This window comes from Ranitomeya imitator, chromosome 8 (genome assembly GCF_032444005.1).
Source record: "Ranitomeya imitator isolate aRanImi1 chromosome 8, aRanImi1.pri, whole genome shotgun sequence".
NCBI classification, from domain to species: domain Eukaryota; kingdom Metazoa; phylum Chordata; class Amphibia; order Anura; family Dendrobatidae; genus Ranitomeya; species Ranitomeya imitator.
The window spans coordinates 179343151-179358703 of record NC_091289.1 but is presented as its reverse complement, the minus strand read 5'-3'; the positions used below and the strand labels follow the sequence as shown (position 1 = coordinate 179358703).

The 15553-nt window shown below is 42.8% G+C and overlaps 1 protein-coding gene across 2 annotated transcripts; it reads right to left on the bottom strand.

Annotated features, from left to right (window-relative positions):
• Window positions 1-710: 710 nt before the first annotated feature.
• On the bottom strand, window positions 711-15455 carry TOE1 (target of EGR1, exonuclease). 2 transcript variants are annotated; one of them, XM_069738006.1, is made up of 8 exons: window positions 15405-15455; window positions 15096-15212; window positions 13521-13561; window positions 12963-13059; window positions 12086-12244; window positions 10222-10481; window positions 9453-9624; window positions 711-2212 (listed from the first exon to the last, which is right to left on the bottom strand). In XM_069738006.1, exons 2-8 carry the CDS (start codon window positions 15204-15206, stop codon window positions 1529-1531), a joined length of 1524 nt encoding a protein of 507 aa, XP_069594107.1. In that variant the 5' UTR covers window positions 15207-15212; window positions 15405-15455; the 3' UTR covers window positions 711-1528. The 2 variants fall into 2 exon arrangements, with proteins under 2 accessions (XP_069594107.1, XP_069594108.1); XM_069738007.1 differs by having other exon boundaries at window positions 15390-15451.
• Between the last annotated feature and the right edge of the window lie 98 nt (window positions 15456-15553).

Below are 15553 nucleotides of genomic sequence, written 5' to 3'. Positions count from 1 at the left end.
GGCTACACACAAAAGTCACCATTTAGAGATCTGCTCTTAACAGTTATTTACAACTGGTGCTAATGCACCAAACTGGCAAGCAGCCGCGAGCCACACATCACGGGCCTGCGAGCCACATGTGGCTCCAGAACTACAGGTTGGGGATCTCTGCTTTAAATCATAGTGTGAAAGTAGTATTGAAGCATCGCAATACTGCAATCTATAAAGGAATATTTCAGATATTTCACATTTCAATATTTACAGGTTTTATTTTTTTAATAAAATAAATGACTTTACAAATCCATTTGAAATGCCAAATGAGAACCGCAGCTGCAGGCAGCCGTGTTGTCTGAGCCAAAATAAAGACCCTAAGGGCGCAGACAGACGGCCCTGTATCTTGTGCGAGGATCACATCGTAGTGCTCGGACTGGCCGGCACCTCCTAACCTGAGCCTGACGGCTGCATAGAAATACATCTGTCACTGAGGTCAGGAGAGGTGCAGGGCCAGTCCGTGCACTGCGATGCCATCCTGCGTCTGTCTGCGCCCTTATACGTTACCTCCATAGAGAGAAGACGCTCATCAGGTGATACATAGCAGCTTTTCACCTTTAAGTCAACACATAAAACTAAAAAACAAAAAGCCAGTGATCTTAAGTTTCATGGTCAAAGTTGCAGTGTAGCCCTAACCTTCAAGAGAGTGAGTGAAGGCTGAGTGATGCCAGTGACATCACTTAAGGAACACTAACGTTTATTTAAAAAAAAAAAAAAAAAAAATCCTAATTATATACTTTGTCTCTATTCTGCATCCTGCAGTGTAAAGAATGGAAGTTTATCTGTATATGCAAATCCACGTTCTCCAATCTATACTAGCTATATTTATATAACTACATCATAGACAGTTTATCAAAGTAATATATTATGTTAAAAAAAAAAAAAAATCCGGGAAACACATGCTTGACATACAGTGGCATGTAAAAGTTTGTGCACCCCTAGTCAAAATTACTGTTATCGTGAACAGTTAAGGAAGTTGCAGATGAAATGATCTCTAAAAGGGCTAAAGCTACAGATAACACATTTCCTTTGTATTTTAGGCAAAGAAGTGTGTGTGTGTGTACATATGTATGCTTAACTGTTCACAATAACTGGAATTATGACCAGGGGTGCCACATTTTTACAAGCCAATGTATCCATGATAGAAAATAAAATCTCAATTCTTTACTCTGAAAGCTTTATCCAGAAACCTGGAATGTGTTGCAAAATCTAAACAATTTATCTTACAAATCGTCAGCTTCTGCAGTTTCCTGCACTGTAGATGCAAGTGCGACACCTTTACGTCTGCCAGTCAGGAGCCTTATAAAGTGGGATGATGAGCTCCTCCGAGTTCTGATGGTCGAGCTTGTAATTGGGCAACTGGTAAATCTAATCTCTGCGAGAAGAAATGGTGACCAGTGACGTTTGCTGGATCACCCCTACACGGGTACAATGGCTCTAATGTTAGGGTTGTGTCTGCCCATCCCTTCTGCATATGTGTGACCCCCTGATCTATAACTCAGGAGTCTCCGCTTGAGATCAGCCTCATCTTCTGCACGTGAGCTCGGGATGACTTGGAGAAGACGCTCTTGACGATCTGCAGGGGAACGTTTTTCCCACTTAGATAAATTTTATTAAGACAGTTTGGGAGAGAACAGGAAGCCGAGGAGTCCGAGCCCTTCTCCTTCTTCAGCATCCACACATAGGCCATGATGTAACCAGTCATGAAAGCATCAAACCCGGCTCTGTGAGTTCCTGACTCAGATGATGGCAGCTGCAACTTGGTGACGGCTCCATGGTTGTTGGTGGAGTCCTGCAATAATGGGGCAGCCTCGTCTCCCAGAGGTTGTGTGGTCTTCTCAGGACCTTCTGGCTGTTGGCACAAGTCTGAGGGCACACTCGCCTGGATGATCTTGGCACCATCTTGGTCTTCATCCATTTGACCATCCACATTATTAGTCACGGTAGATTCTGAAGCCCCCATCTCCCCCTGCTCTGTATCACTGGCTTTATGAAAGACCTCTGGACTTTGCTTACTGGGGGGCTCACTTTCCATCTCCATAGGTGCCACCACTGCAGCCGCTTTCTTTCTCTTACGTCGTCTTCTCTTTTTTTCCTCTTTACATTTCTCATCCTCCTCGATGATCAGGTCGATATTGTGGGACTGTGGGCACTTTATCCCATTGGGACACCAGCCGTACGCCTTGGGGAAAAAAAAATAAATCAATCAGACATGGCATTGTAGTGGCAGGAGCAGTGCACCCCCAAAAAATATATATAAACCCTCTAGTGGTGTTCCTAATGCCAAACTTGTGGGCATCCTAAAGTCCACTAAAACGTGGACAGTTAGATGAATACAATTTACACTTGTCTTCTGGGGTCCTGGGTGCTAACCCCACCAAGGATAACGCCTGCAAGGAGTCTATGTTCTCGTGGGTTTCCTCCGGTTTCTCCGGTTTCCTCCCACTCCCCAAAGACAAACTGATAGGGAATGTAGATTGTGAGCCCCAATGGGAACAGTGATGATAAAGCGCTGTGGAATATGTTGGCGCTATATAAGTGAGTAAATTAATTCAAGAGTGTAAAGAATTAGCAGATTGGTTCACAGAAAAGACTCCTGACATGGCTGAAGACCAGGGATAAAGGCACCTTCAGATGTGGCACATTAGAGGAAGGTCTATAATTGCGTTTTGCTAGCTGTCGTACTGCAGGAGATGCCGGCCCCTCTGGCTCTACTGGCAAAACCAAACAAGAGCTTAAGAGGAAGGTGGTGAACCGGATCGGTGACGTTATCAATGCACGCGATCCCCATCTCCAGGCATGTCAGGGAGAAACATGGGGGTAGTTTGGAGGGTTCTGAAGTAGTTGCACCATCAGTGAGAGGTGGTTGGGACTGGAAGATTCTACAAAAAGCAGCAAAATGGATTTATAGGATGAATAGTGTCACACCAATGGGTTTATTTAACTACCAACATGAATTTGGGCGCTTTCTATGACCGTCATTCTGCTGCACCCCTACATTTTTGCAACCCCTCTGCCGCTCCCTTCCAACATGACAGTTTTCCTACAATCCTTCTCTCCTTTAGGATCTGTGCAGTCATCTATCCACTGCTTAGTACTGGTCTTATTTGATCTGTCCATCAATGATCCCACTGACCCGGATGGCTGATGGCAAACGTGGCAACTTGTGCTTTATCATTATCTAAACCATCATGGGGTGCATTAAAAGAGGTCTGGATACACATGATGAGAGCATTATACTGCCTCTGTACAAATCCCTAGTTAGACCGCACATGGAGTACTGTGTCCAGTTTTGGGCACCGGTGCTCAGGAAGGATATAATGGAACTAGAGAGAGTACAAAGGAGGGCAACAAAATTAATAAAGGGGATGGGAGAACTACAATACCCAGATAGATTAGCGAAATTAGGATTATTTAGTCTAGAAAAAAGATGACTGAGGGGCGATCTAATAACCATGTATAAGTATATAAGGGGACAATACAAATATCTCGCTGAGGATCTGTTTATACCAAGGAAGGTGACGGGCACAAGGGGGCATTCTTTGCGTCTGGAGGAGAGAAGGTTTTTCCACCAACATAGAAGAGGATTCTTTACTGTTAGGGCAGTGAGAATCTGGAATTGCTTGTCTGAGGAGGTGGTGATGGCGAACTCAGTCGAGGGGTTCAAGAGAGGCCTGGATGTCTTCCTGGAGCAGAACAATATTGTATCATACAATTAGGTTCTGTAGAAGGACGTAGATCTGGGGATTTATTATGATGGAATATAGGCTGAACTGGATGGACAAATGTCTTTTTTCGGCCTTACTAACTATGTTAAAATAAGTATCTGATACACTGCCGATTTTGCAAGGTCCCACCTACAAAGAATGGAGAGGTCTGTAATTTTTATCATAGGTACACTTCACCTGTGAGAGACAGAATCTAAAAATAAGAACTAGAAAATCACATTGTATGATTGTTACTTTATTTCATGCAATTTAATTTTGTATTTGATCACCTACCAACCAGCAAGAATTCAGGCTCTCATAGACCTGTTAGTATTTCTTTAAGAAGCCTTCTCCTCTGCACTCATTACCTGTAGTAATTGCTCCTGTTTCAACTAGTTACCTGTATAAAAGGCACCTGTCCACACACAATCACACTGCAACCTCTCCACCATGGCCAACACCAAAGAGCTGTCTAAGGACACCAGGGACAAAATTGTAGACCTGCACAAAGCTGGGATGGTCTACAGGACAATAGGCAAGCAGCTTGGTGAGAAGGCAACAACTGTTGGAGCAATTATTAGAAAATGGAAGAAACACAAGATGACTGTCAATCTTCCTCGGACTGGGACTCCATGCAAGATCTCGCTTCGTGAGGTAAGGATGATTCTGAGAAAGGTCAGGAATTAGCCCAGAACTACACTGGAGAACCTGGTCAATGACCTGAAGGGAGCTGGGACCATAGTCTCAAACATTACTGTTAGTAACACAATACGCCGTCATGGATTAAAATCCCGCAAGACACGCAAGGTCCCCCTGTTCACACCAGAACATGTCCAGGTCAGGTTGACGTGTGCCAATTGCCATCCAGAGGAGGTGTGGGAGAAGGTCATGTTGTCAGATGAGACCAAAACAGAACTTTTTGGCATCAACCCCACTTGTGTTTAGAGGAAGAAGAAGGATAAAGTACCACCTCAAGAACACAATCCCAACTGTGAAGCATGGAGGGGGAAATACCATACTTTTGGGGTGCTTTTCTGCAAAGGGGACAGGATGATTGCACCATATTGAAGGGAGGATGGATGAGTCATGTATCGTGAGATTTTGCCAACAACCGTCAGAGCATTGAAGATGGGTTGTAGCTGGGTCTGCCAGCATGACAATGACCAGAAACACACAGCGCAGCTAAGTAGTGACTCACTAAGAAACATTTCACAGTCCTGGAGTGGCCTAGCCAGTCTCCAGACCTGAACCCTGCAGAAAATCTTTGGAGGGAGCCAAAACCTAAAAGATCTATATAAGATCTGTATGGAGGAGTGGGCCAAAATCCCTGCTGCAGTGTGTGCAAATCTGGTCAAGAGCTACAGGAAACGTCTGACCTCTGTAATTGGAAACAAAGGTTTCTGCACCAAATATTAAGTTCTGTTTTGCTACTGTATCAAACACTTATTTCATCTAATAAAATGCTAATTATGTAAAAAAAAATCATACAATGTGATTTTCTGGATTTTTTTTTTCTCTCACAGGTGAAGTGTTCCTATGATAAAAATTACAGATCTCTCCATTCTTTGTATGTGGGAAAACTTGCAAAAATCAACAAATACTTATTTTCCCCACTGTATATCAGCATGCTCCAGCATACTGTTCATACCGGCTCACATGGGAGCGCCGTGTTTTCAGCTCTGGCAAATTGTATAGATTATATTATACTAGAGTATTATATTTAGACTGGAAGGAAGGTCTTTCTCATCGACTGTGCATGCGCCACTGGCTGGAGCACATATGCGCTCCACGGGCCAGTGCCAAACTCCAGCCACGCAGAATTACATCACTGTAGATGAATGTGCAGGACAGTTGGAACGCAAGTGAGTCCCAACATCACGTCTGGCCAGCGTCATTTCACAAGAGAGTGGCGCAACATTTCCTACATAATTCACCTGGAGAGCAAACGCATTGCAGCAGCAAGTCACTACCACTCCTGCACCAATGCTGCATGGCGGGCACTATCCTGACATACAGTACAGACCAAAAGTTTGGACACCTTCTCATTTATAGATTTTTCTGTATTTTCATGACTATGAAAATTGTACATTCACACTGAAGGCATCAAAACTATGAATTAACACATGTGGAATTATATGCTTAACAAAAAAGTATGAAACAACTGAAAATATGTCTTATATTCTAGGTTCTTCAAAGTAGCCACCTTTTGCTTTGATGACTGCTTTGCACACTCTTGGCATTCTCTTGATGAGCTTCAAGATGTAGTCACCGGGCATGGTCTTCCAACAATCTTGAAGCAGTTCCCAGAGATGCTTAGCACTTGTTGGCCCTTTTGCCTTCACTCTGCGGTCCAGCTCACCCCAAACCATCTCGATTGGGTTCAGGTCTGGTGACTGTGGAGGCCAGGTCATCTGACGTAGCACCCCATCACTTTCCTTCTTGGTCAAATAGCCCTTACACAGCCTGGAGGTGTGTTTGGGGTCATTGTCATGTTGAAAATAAATGATGGTCCAACTAAACGCAAACCGGATGGAATAGCATGCCACTGCAAGATGCTGTGGTAGCCTTGCTGGTTCAGTATGCCTTCAATTTTGAATAAATCCCCAACAGTGTCAGCAGCAAAGCCCCCCCAGAACATCACACCTCCTCCTCCATGCTTCACGGTGGGAACCAGGCATGTAGAGTCCATCCGTTCACCTTTTCTGCGTCGCACAAAGATACGGTGGTTGGAACCAAAGATCTCAAATTTGGACTCATCAGACCAAAGCACAGATTTCCACTGGTCTAATGAACACAAGGAATGGACTTGAGCCCAAACAAGTCTCTTCTGCTTGTTGCCTGTCCTTAGCAGTGGTTTCCTAGCAGCTATTTTACCATGAAGGCCTGCTGCACAAAGTCTCCTCTTAACAGTTGTTGTAGAGATGTGTCTGCTGCTAGAACTCTGTGGCATTGACCTGGTCTCTAATCTGAGCTGCTGTTAACCTGCGATTTCTGAGGCTGGTGACTCGGAAAAACTTATCCTCAGAAGCAGAGGTGACTCTTGGTCTTCCTTTCCTGGGGCGGTCCTCATGTGAGCCAGTTTCTTTGTAGCGCTTGATGGTTTTTACAACTGCACTTGGGGACACTTTCAAAGTTTTCCCAATTTTTTGGACTGACTGACCTTAATTTCTTAATGTAATGATGGCCACTCGTTTTTCTTTACTTAGCTGCTTTTTTCTTGCCATAATACAAATTCTAACAGTCTATTCAGTAGGACTATCAGCTGTGTATCCACCAGACTTCTGCACAACACAACTGATGGTCCCAACACCATTTATAAGGCAAGAAATCCCACTTATTAAACCTGACAGGGCACACCTGTGAAGTGAAAACCATTCCTGATGACTACCTCTTCAAGCACATCAAGAGAATGCCAAGAGTGTGCAAAGCAGTCATCAAAGCAAAAGGTGGCTACTTTGAAGAACCCAGAATATAAGACATAATTTCAGTTGTTTCACACTTTTTTGTTAAGTATATAATTCCACATGTGTTAATTCATAGTTTTGATGCCTTCAGTGTGAATTTACAATTTTCATAGTCATGAAAATACAGAAAAATCTTTAAATGAGGAGGTGTGTCCAAACTTTTGGTCTGTACTGTATGTAGCCTGACGCCATATTCACCTCTAGTGACCTTCTGGACACCATGTCCGCACATACACTGGAGCACCTCATCACTGTATAGGAGCAGCCATGATCACATCTAAAAGCGAAGATTCCGTATTTAGTGTTATAGGATACTGCTCAGAATGATGGCAAACTGAATATTATCGGGTCTGTAATGAGACACTTCCGGCCTAGGAGTAAAAGCTTTTATGTGGCACCCTGCATATGTGGGCAATTTTTTGGTCCACTTTATTGCTGCACCTGGAGCCTTCAATAGGGTGGTTTTTGGCCCATACAGTGGCACGTAATAGATTGGGCACCCCTGGTCAATATTACTGTTATTGTGAACTGTTAAGCAAGTTGAAGATTAAATTATCTCTATAAGGCCTTAAGTTAAAGATGACATTTCCTTTGCGTTTTAGGCAAAAATAATAAAATATATTTATATTACTTCATATTTTACATTTTAAAAGGCAAATGGACTGATGCAAAACTTTGGGCACCCTGCGTGGTTAGTACCTAGTAGCACCTCCTGTTGCAACTATCACCGCTTGTCAACGTTTTTTGTAGCAAGACAAGAGTCTTTCATTTCTTGTTTGATGGATTTTCATCCATTCTTCCTTGTAAAATGCTTCCAATTCTGTGAGATTCCTGGGTCGTCTTGCATCCTCTGCTATTTTGAGGTCTAGCCACAGATTTGCAATGATGTTCAGATCAGGGGACTGTGAGGGCCATTGTAAAACCTGCAGCTTGCGCCTTTTGAGGTCGTCTATTGTAGATTTTGTCCTCTGTTTAGAATGATTATCCATTTGATAAGCCATTAACCTTTCAGCTTTTTACAGACGGTGTTATGTTTCCTTGAAGAATGTGATGAAATTTTATTGAATCCATTCTTCCCTCTACCCGTGAAATGTTCTCTGTGCCATAGGCTGCAACACAACCGCAAAGCATGATTAATCCACCCCCATGCCTAATGGTTGGTGAGATGTTCTGTTCCTGAAATTCTTTTTTCTCCACACATACCTTTGATTATTGTGGCCAAAGAGTTGTAGTTTATCCTCATCGGTCCACAGAACTTGTTTCCAAAATGCATGAGGCTTATTTAAATGTTCTTTTGCACACTAAATAATTTTGACTAGGGGTGCCCAAACTTTTACATGCAAGTGTATATAGCAATTTGTGCATTGAGCAATGGTATATTATCTGTAGTAACTAGTGGTTATCGATTGCATATATATATATATATATATATATATATATATATATATATATATATATATATATATATATATATTTTTTTTTTTTTATTTTTTTTTTCATATAGGGCGAGTCTACGTTGAGCAGAGGCGCCATTTGCACTTTGCAGGGTCCCAACAAGCAGCAGTATTTTTCACTCTACCAGGTATTTTTCACCAATTTGAGCACCAATCAACTATATTATTTCTACTATTTTTTCTTCTATTTTTCTAGTTTAGTAATGTTTTATGTAGTGTAATAAGCGCATAAACTACATAAACTGTCGGCAGAACCAGTCAATATCGGCAGATTTCACCAGTCATTTTGGCTCCTAGCCTAAAATGACTGATAAATAAAATCCATGACAACAAACAATGGAGCATGTACAAAAGATAACTTCATAAATGAGCAGTGGCGTTGTACTTGTAAATATAAGTAATTTTGCAATTTACGGCTTATTACAATTTTCAGGTTTTATTGAGATAAACATTATTTTGTTTACAGCTTGTAGCCTTGGAGACCGACCACTGCTGCTAAACAGTAGAAACTGCACAGTTCTCACGAGCTCTGCTGTTTTGAGCTTGTAAAGAACTGGTTTTGAAGCTGGCCACTGGAATACGCCTAACCCCGGACAGTTTCACAAGCTAGACAGCAGTGGTAGTCGGTCTCCTAGACGAGACATTAACAGTTTTCTTTTGTTTACAACTCAAGAACGGCTGCTACTTTTAGTAAGCAGTAAATTGTAAAAGTGCTTGTTTTTACAAGGATAACCTGACGACATCCATTTAGGAAGACTAAAATGGCTCTTTAGGTTCGCTGCTATTAATGCACTTACGGAAAACCTATCACAGACGTGAGGAGTGTCGATGCCAGAATCTGACGCTACTGGATCCGGGAGGGAGCACACACGGTAATCTACATACGAAGACATGGCATCCGAGTAGTGACAGAACTCTACGTCCAAGTGTCCGCTGCTGGCGTCCATCAGTCTGCCATTCTCACGTTTACTGGAAGGGAAACGAACACTGAATGACTTCATTCACAGGACATGTAAGAAGCCGTATAGGACTCGCTGCGCTGCCCCAGAGGGGCGACTATCAGCCCAGCGGGTGTATGGAAAGCGTAATCGCGCCAGACCCCAAAAACTTCAAGAATGGATTGATGTGGTTCTCTGCAAAGTGGCAAAAAATAGTCATCACTCTAACATGGTCCTAGACCTGCTCTTGCTGCTGAGGGTTTTGTAACAATGTATCAGTGTAAACGATCCTGTCGGCTAAAACACAGCTGGACTTCAGCTTTTACCTGCACTGATACATTGTAACAAACCCTCATATCAGTGAGCAGACCATCAGAACAGGCTATCAGCACCAGTTTATTCATTCATCAATGTTTCAATTCACTGACCGCAAGTAGGAACCTTGAAACTAGAGTAACTGACTGTTACTAACATTATATTCTATTTATAAAATATTACTAAAATCAGAAACAGAAAGACACATATATATCTTCTAAAAATAAATTATTATAGCGTTAAAATTCCCTGTTAGCCGACAGAACATCCGGACCATCAGAATTCTGGATTACATGATTAACCCTGCACTCACCATTTTTTATAAGCGTATTCCAGATAAGAAGCCGTAAAGCGAGTCTCAAACTCCGAGGCGTATTTGGTGTCATAGACTCCGGCCGGGAACATTTCCGACAGGTCTGCGATAAAGTTCATCATTTTGTCGGGGAGATGAGCGTAGAAGCACTGATACAGGAAAGCCAAGTCTATGAGGCCGTTGTGCAGGACGAGCGGCTTCCGAGCCTGGAGAAGCTCAAGGAAAAGAGTGCGGACGCTTTGGAGATGATAATCATCATCCTAACAGAGAGGAAACGACTCAAAATGTTTATATACATCACATGGATGACGACATTGGAAAGCAAGTACCCTGTTATCAATGTTTTTATACATATATAGTGCGCTAAAGTCACCTACATCTTATCTGTAAATCCATAATTCTATATGCCAGCACAATATATCATTCTATCTTGTAGCTCTGTCTGCCTCTAGCGACCACTAAGGGGGAGCTCCCTGTATACAGCAATACATAAGATCCTGTCTGCAGCCACCACTAGGGGGAGCTCCCTGTATACAGCGACACATGATAAGATCCTGTCTGCAGCCACCACTAGGGGGAGCTCCCTGTATACAGCGACACATGATAAGATCCTGTCTGCAGCCACCACTAGGGGGAGCTCCCTGTATACAGAGATACATGATAAGATCCTGTCTGCAGTCACCACTAGGGGGAGCTCCCTGTGTACAGAGATACATGATAAGATCCTGTCTGCAGCCACCACTAGGGGGAGCTCCCTGTATACAAAGATACATGATAAGATCCTGTCTGCAGTCACCACTAGGGGGAGCTCCCTGTATACAGAGATACATGATAAGATCCTGTCTGCAGCCACCACTAGGGGGAGATCCCTGTATACAGCGACACATGATAAGATCCTGTCTGCAGCCACCACTAGGGGGAGCTCCCTGTATACAGCGACACATGATAAGATCCTGTCTGCAGCCACCACTAGGGGGAGCTCCCTGTATACAGCGACACATGATAAGATCCTGTCTGCAGCCACCACTAGGGGGAGCTCCCTGTATACAGCGACACATGATAAGATCCTGTCTGCAGCCACCACTAGGGGGAGCTCCCTGTATACAGCGACACATGATAAGATCCTGTCTGCAGCCACCACTAGGGGGAGATCCCTGTATACAGAGATACATGATAAGATCCTGTCTGCAGTCACCACTAGGGGGAGCTCCCTGTATACAGAGATACATGAGAAGATCCTGTCTGCAGACACCACTAGGGGGAGATCCCTGTATACAGAGATACATGATAAGATCCTGTCTGCAGCCACCACTAGGGGGAGCTCCCTGTATACAGCGACACATGATAAGATTCTGTCTGCAGCCACCACTAGGGGGAGCTCCCTGTATACAGAGATACATGATAAGATCCTGTCTGCAGACACCACTAGGGGGAGTTCCCTGTATACAGCGACACATGATAAGATCCTGTCTGCAGCCACCACTAGAGGGAGATCCCTGTATACAGAGATACATGATAAGATTCTGCCTGTATCCATCACTAGGAGGCGCTCCCTATATATACAGATTTACATACTTCCTATTGAACTCAATCTGACTGTACCACGTAGCTCCTTCTAGTGATGGCTACAGACAGAATCTAATGTAGCTCTGTATACAGGGAGCTCCCCCTAGAGGTGGCTGCAGGGTATATTATGTTACACCTGTCTATTCAGGGCATTTGAAGTTCTGTATCGAAAAATATAAACTCCAATTCCTATGAAGATTAAATTTATCAGCACAGAAATGTTAGAATAACTTTAAAAAAAAGCGACCCATCTGTAGTCTGTATTCTAATGTAGAAGGACAATGATATGAAGTGTTACCCTGTCGTTGCCCTTGTAGTAAGGGATCCCCTGGGAGTATTGCTTATTGAAGTCAAAGCCGTGCTGGACAAGGAACTGGACAGACTGAGGTTCTATCGTGTAATCCTCCATACACAGCAGGGTCAGGTTGTAGGTCTGAGACAGGTAGGTGTTCTCCCCCTGTATAGTACAGAAATGGTGTCAACATGCAGAACAACAACTGCACCACAATCTTACATAATAGCTGAAATCCTCTGTGCTGCTTCCTCTTCCACTAAGTGACTTTCAGTCGGTGACTGCTCAGAAGCTCACAACACTTCTCTTTAGAAATACTTTGTGCTACTGGGCATTCACATCCCTATATTATACAAATTAAGACCCAATAATTAAAGAGTAACTTTCGACCAGTCCCCTCGGTAGACTGTTAGGCCACATTGAGTATGTGGTCAGTATTTGACATCAGTATTTGTAGCCAAAACCAGGAGTGGAACAATTAGAGGAAAAGTATAACAGAAACATATGCACCACTTCTGCATTTATCACCCACTCCTGGTTTTGGCTTACAAATACTGATGTAAAATACTGACCAAATACTGATAGTGTGAATGTGACCTTAAGCTGTAATTCAGGCCCCAAAATATAAACTGTGGTGCACTTCATGATCTTCAGTGCTCATTTATATGAAATGGTAAAACATCAGCACACTGCTCTCCTAAAATACTCTGTGCTGCTGGTGATCCTGTTCTTAGTTTTTTCCTCAGCCTGTAAACTGCCACAAGATCAGCATACTTCTTCCCTGAAACTCTCTGTGCTGCAGAGAACCCTGCTCCTTCCACTAACTCTCACAAGACCTGCCCACTCCTCTCCTATAAACCTCTGTCCTGCTGGGAGGATTTACCTTTTCTGGGAGAATTTTGAAGCAGGCAATCCCCAGGGACAGTATCGATCGTGTTCGTGCTGCCAGGCATATTGCTTTGTATCGCTCCTCCACACATCTACAAGAAATCAACACCAAGTTATGTTTGTCAGATGTGAGATTATATATATATATATATATATATATATATATATATATATATATATATGTGTGTGTGTATGTATGTATGTATGTATGTATGTATGTATGTATGTATGTATGTATGTATGTATATATATATATATATATATATATATACATACATACATACATACACACATACATATACATATATATATATATACACATACATATATACACATACACACACATATATATACACTGTACATCTATATATACATAAGAGTTTATTTAGCCGCAGGGACTAGTCTTGCACAGAGGTATCAACAATTTGAAGGCTGGATAAAGAGAACAATCCCTTACATCTAATATGGAGCAGTCTGATATTTACTGGAGATTTTTCTGCATTTTAGAGAACATCACCTCTCATAGGCTAAATGTCCAAGACACGTCACTTACTGGTTCAGTAAACTTCTCCGGGATCCCAGGCCACTCAGTTCCTGCAAGAAAGGAAGACAAACACATTGGTGCATACCAGGAAAATTTGAGTTTCAATTTTATTTTATTTTTAGGAACTCTGCTTGCTGTTAGTAAATAAGAACATTCTGGTTTCCTTCCAAAATATGACAATGTGCCTTGATCTAAAGCTCTTCAGCTGGGCATACAGTAATCATATCCCCCACTTGGAAAGATAGGAAACAACAAGAATTGAGGCATTTTTTCTTACCCTAAGCCATTGCCCTAACAGCAAGCAGTTCTTCATATGTATCTACACAAGAATACTGTTTTTTTACTAAAGACCCTTGGTGTTCCCACATAAGCACACTATGGTGCCACCGCTCTCATACTGGTTCCGTCTCCAATATCTGGACTCCTGATATCTGGGTATATTTATCCTTTGATTCTGGCATGCTTTTTTTTTTGCCGTCTCCATCTGCTTTCCTATCGTTCATTGTGCATTGCATTTTCCTTGCAAGGGTGTTATTTAACATCTTTTTGCACCCATACGATACTGTGACATTGGTTTAGGCAATTGGTTTATATATTTTCCATCTGCACATTGTGTCTGGATATACAGTATGCATATTGAGACCTGTATGGTTCATTATTTAGGAGCCAGTCTTTGTATTTTCCACATATTTTGCATGTTTGCATTTTTTGCATAGTTTTTTGTGTGAAAAATAAGCGGGGGAAGGGAACTCTAGTTGCTAGTCATCATTGCCCCTATACTAGGATAAGGTTTCTTGTATAGGTATCTGTTTGTATTTTAGTGTTTTTAAACTGTTGTTTGTGCTCTGTATTCCTACCAATTAAGTTTTTTTTTACTTTTATATAATCTGAGGTGTTACCAATATATGGGCATGATCTTTTTCCTATGTGTTGCCACCGCTCTCATATGCCATACACCCAGCACAATGATAACTCGTCAGTAAATCCACCCTCACAAGCTCCATTTTGCCCTTCGCCTTCTCAGCTGTGGTTCTCTGCTGGAACTTAGTTACCCATGGTTAGGACCACTGATGTAGTGACAGTTAATTAGCTAGTTGTCGTAACCATGGATACCTAAGGCCCTGCAATGCCTGCACATGAGGAAAGAGACAGAGTGAATCAGATAGACTATACTACATTTATAATTGGAGATATTTGCGATTATTACAATTACAACATATTGGGATAGGACTTTGGAGATGCGAATACCCCTTTAATCATGCTTGTTTGTTACAGCCAGATTTCTAGAGCGACTGCAGACTTGTTGTTTTCGACAGAGCAAACCCTTTAACCGTGTACTGTGTGTCTGGGAAAGCATCGGGCTGCTGGAATGTGTCCGATTCTATAGTTCTCCGTTGAGATAATGTCTGGCAGCTGCTCCCTCTCCTCTCCCTATTCAGGGAACACGCACGCTCATCTGCGCGGCTCGTGCACGCGTCATCGGTGGCTTTCTGTGCATTCAGACGACTTTATCCTCAGCCACAGCCTAATTTCACCACCGTAACTATAACGACGGTGCTGCCTGTGGGCGGACGCGTCACTTACGGTGTCCACCGCGATAAACGTGGACGTCTTCAGCGCCAGTAACAAGGACGGCCAGAGCTCGCCAAAATTATCATTGTGAACGTCGATCACCGGGATCTTCAGAGTCGTCATCTTCACCTGAGAAATACAGAAAATCAGTACAAGTAATCACAGAGTCCGCGCACTGCTGCCACCCAGAGACCTACACACAGGGGGCGGAATAGTGAGGTCTGGGCGGCAGAGCGACTCACAGCTGCGCGTTTGTATGCAAAATATATTCATAAAGTCATAATCAATGTCTGGAGGAAAACACACCACCATAAAACCCACATGAAACTGCAGCTTCCCGACCGCTACAGCTTCACTTCCGGCGCATGCTAATGACGTAGGATCACGTGCTTCGTGATGGTAGACCAAAGGCGTCTTGTTATTGGCTGGGTAAACACATCAGTCATAACTAAGCTCCGCCCTCTGTCTTG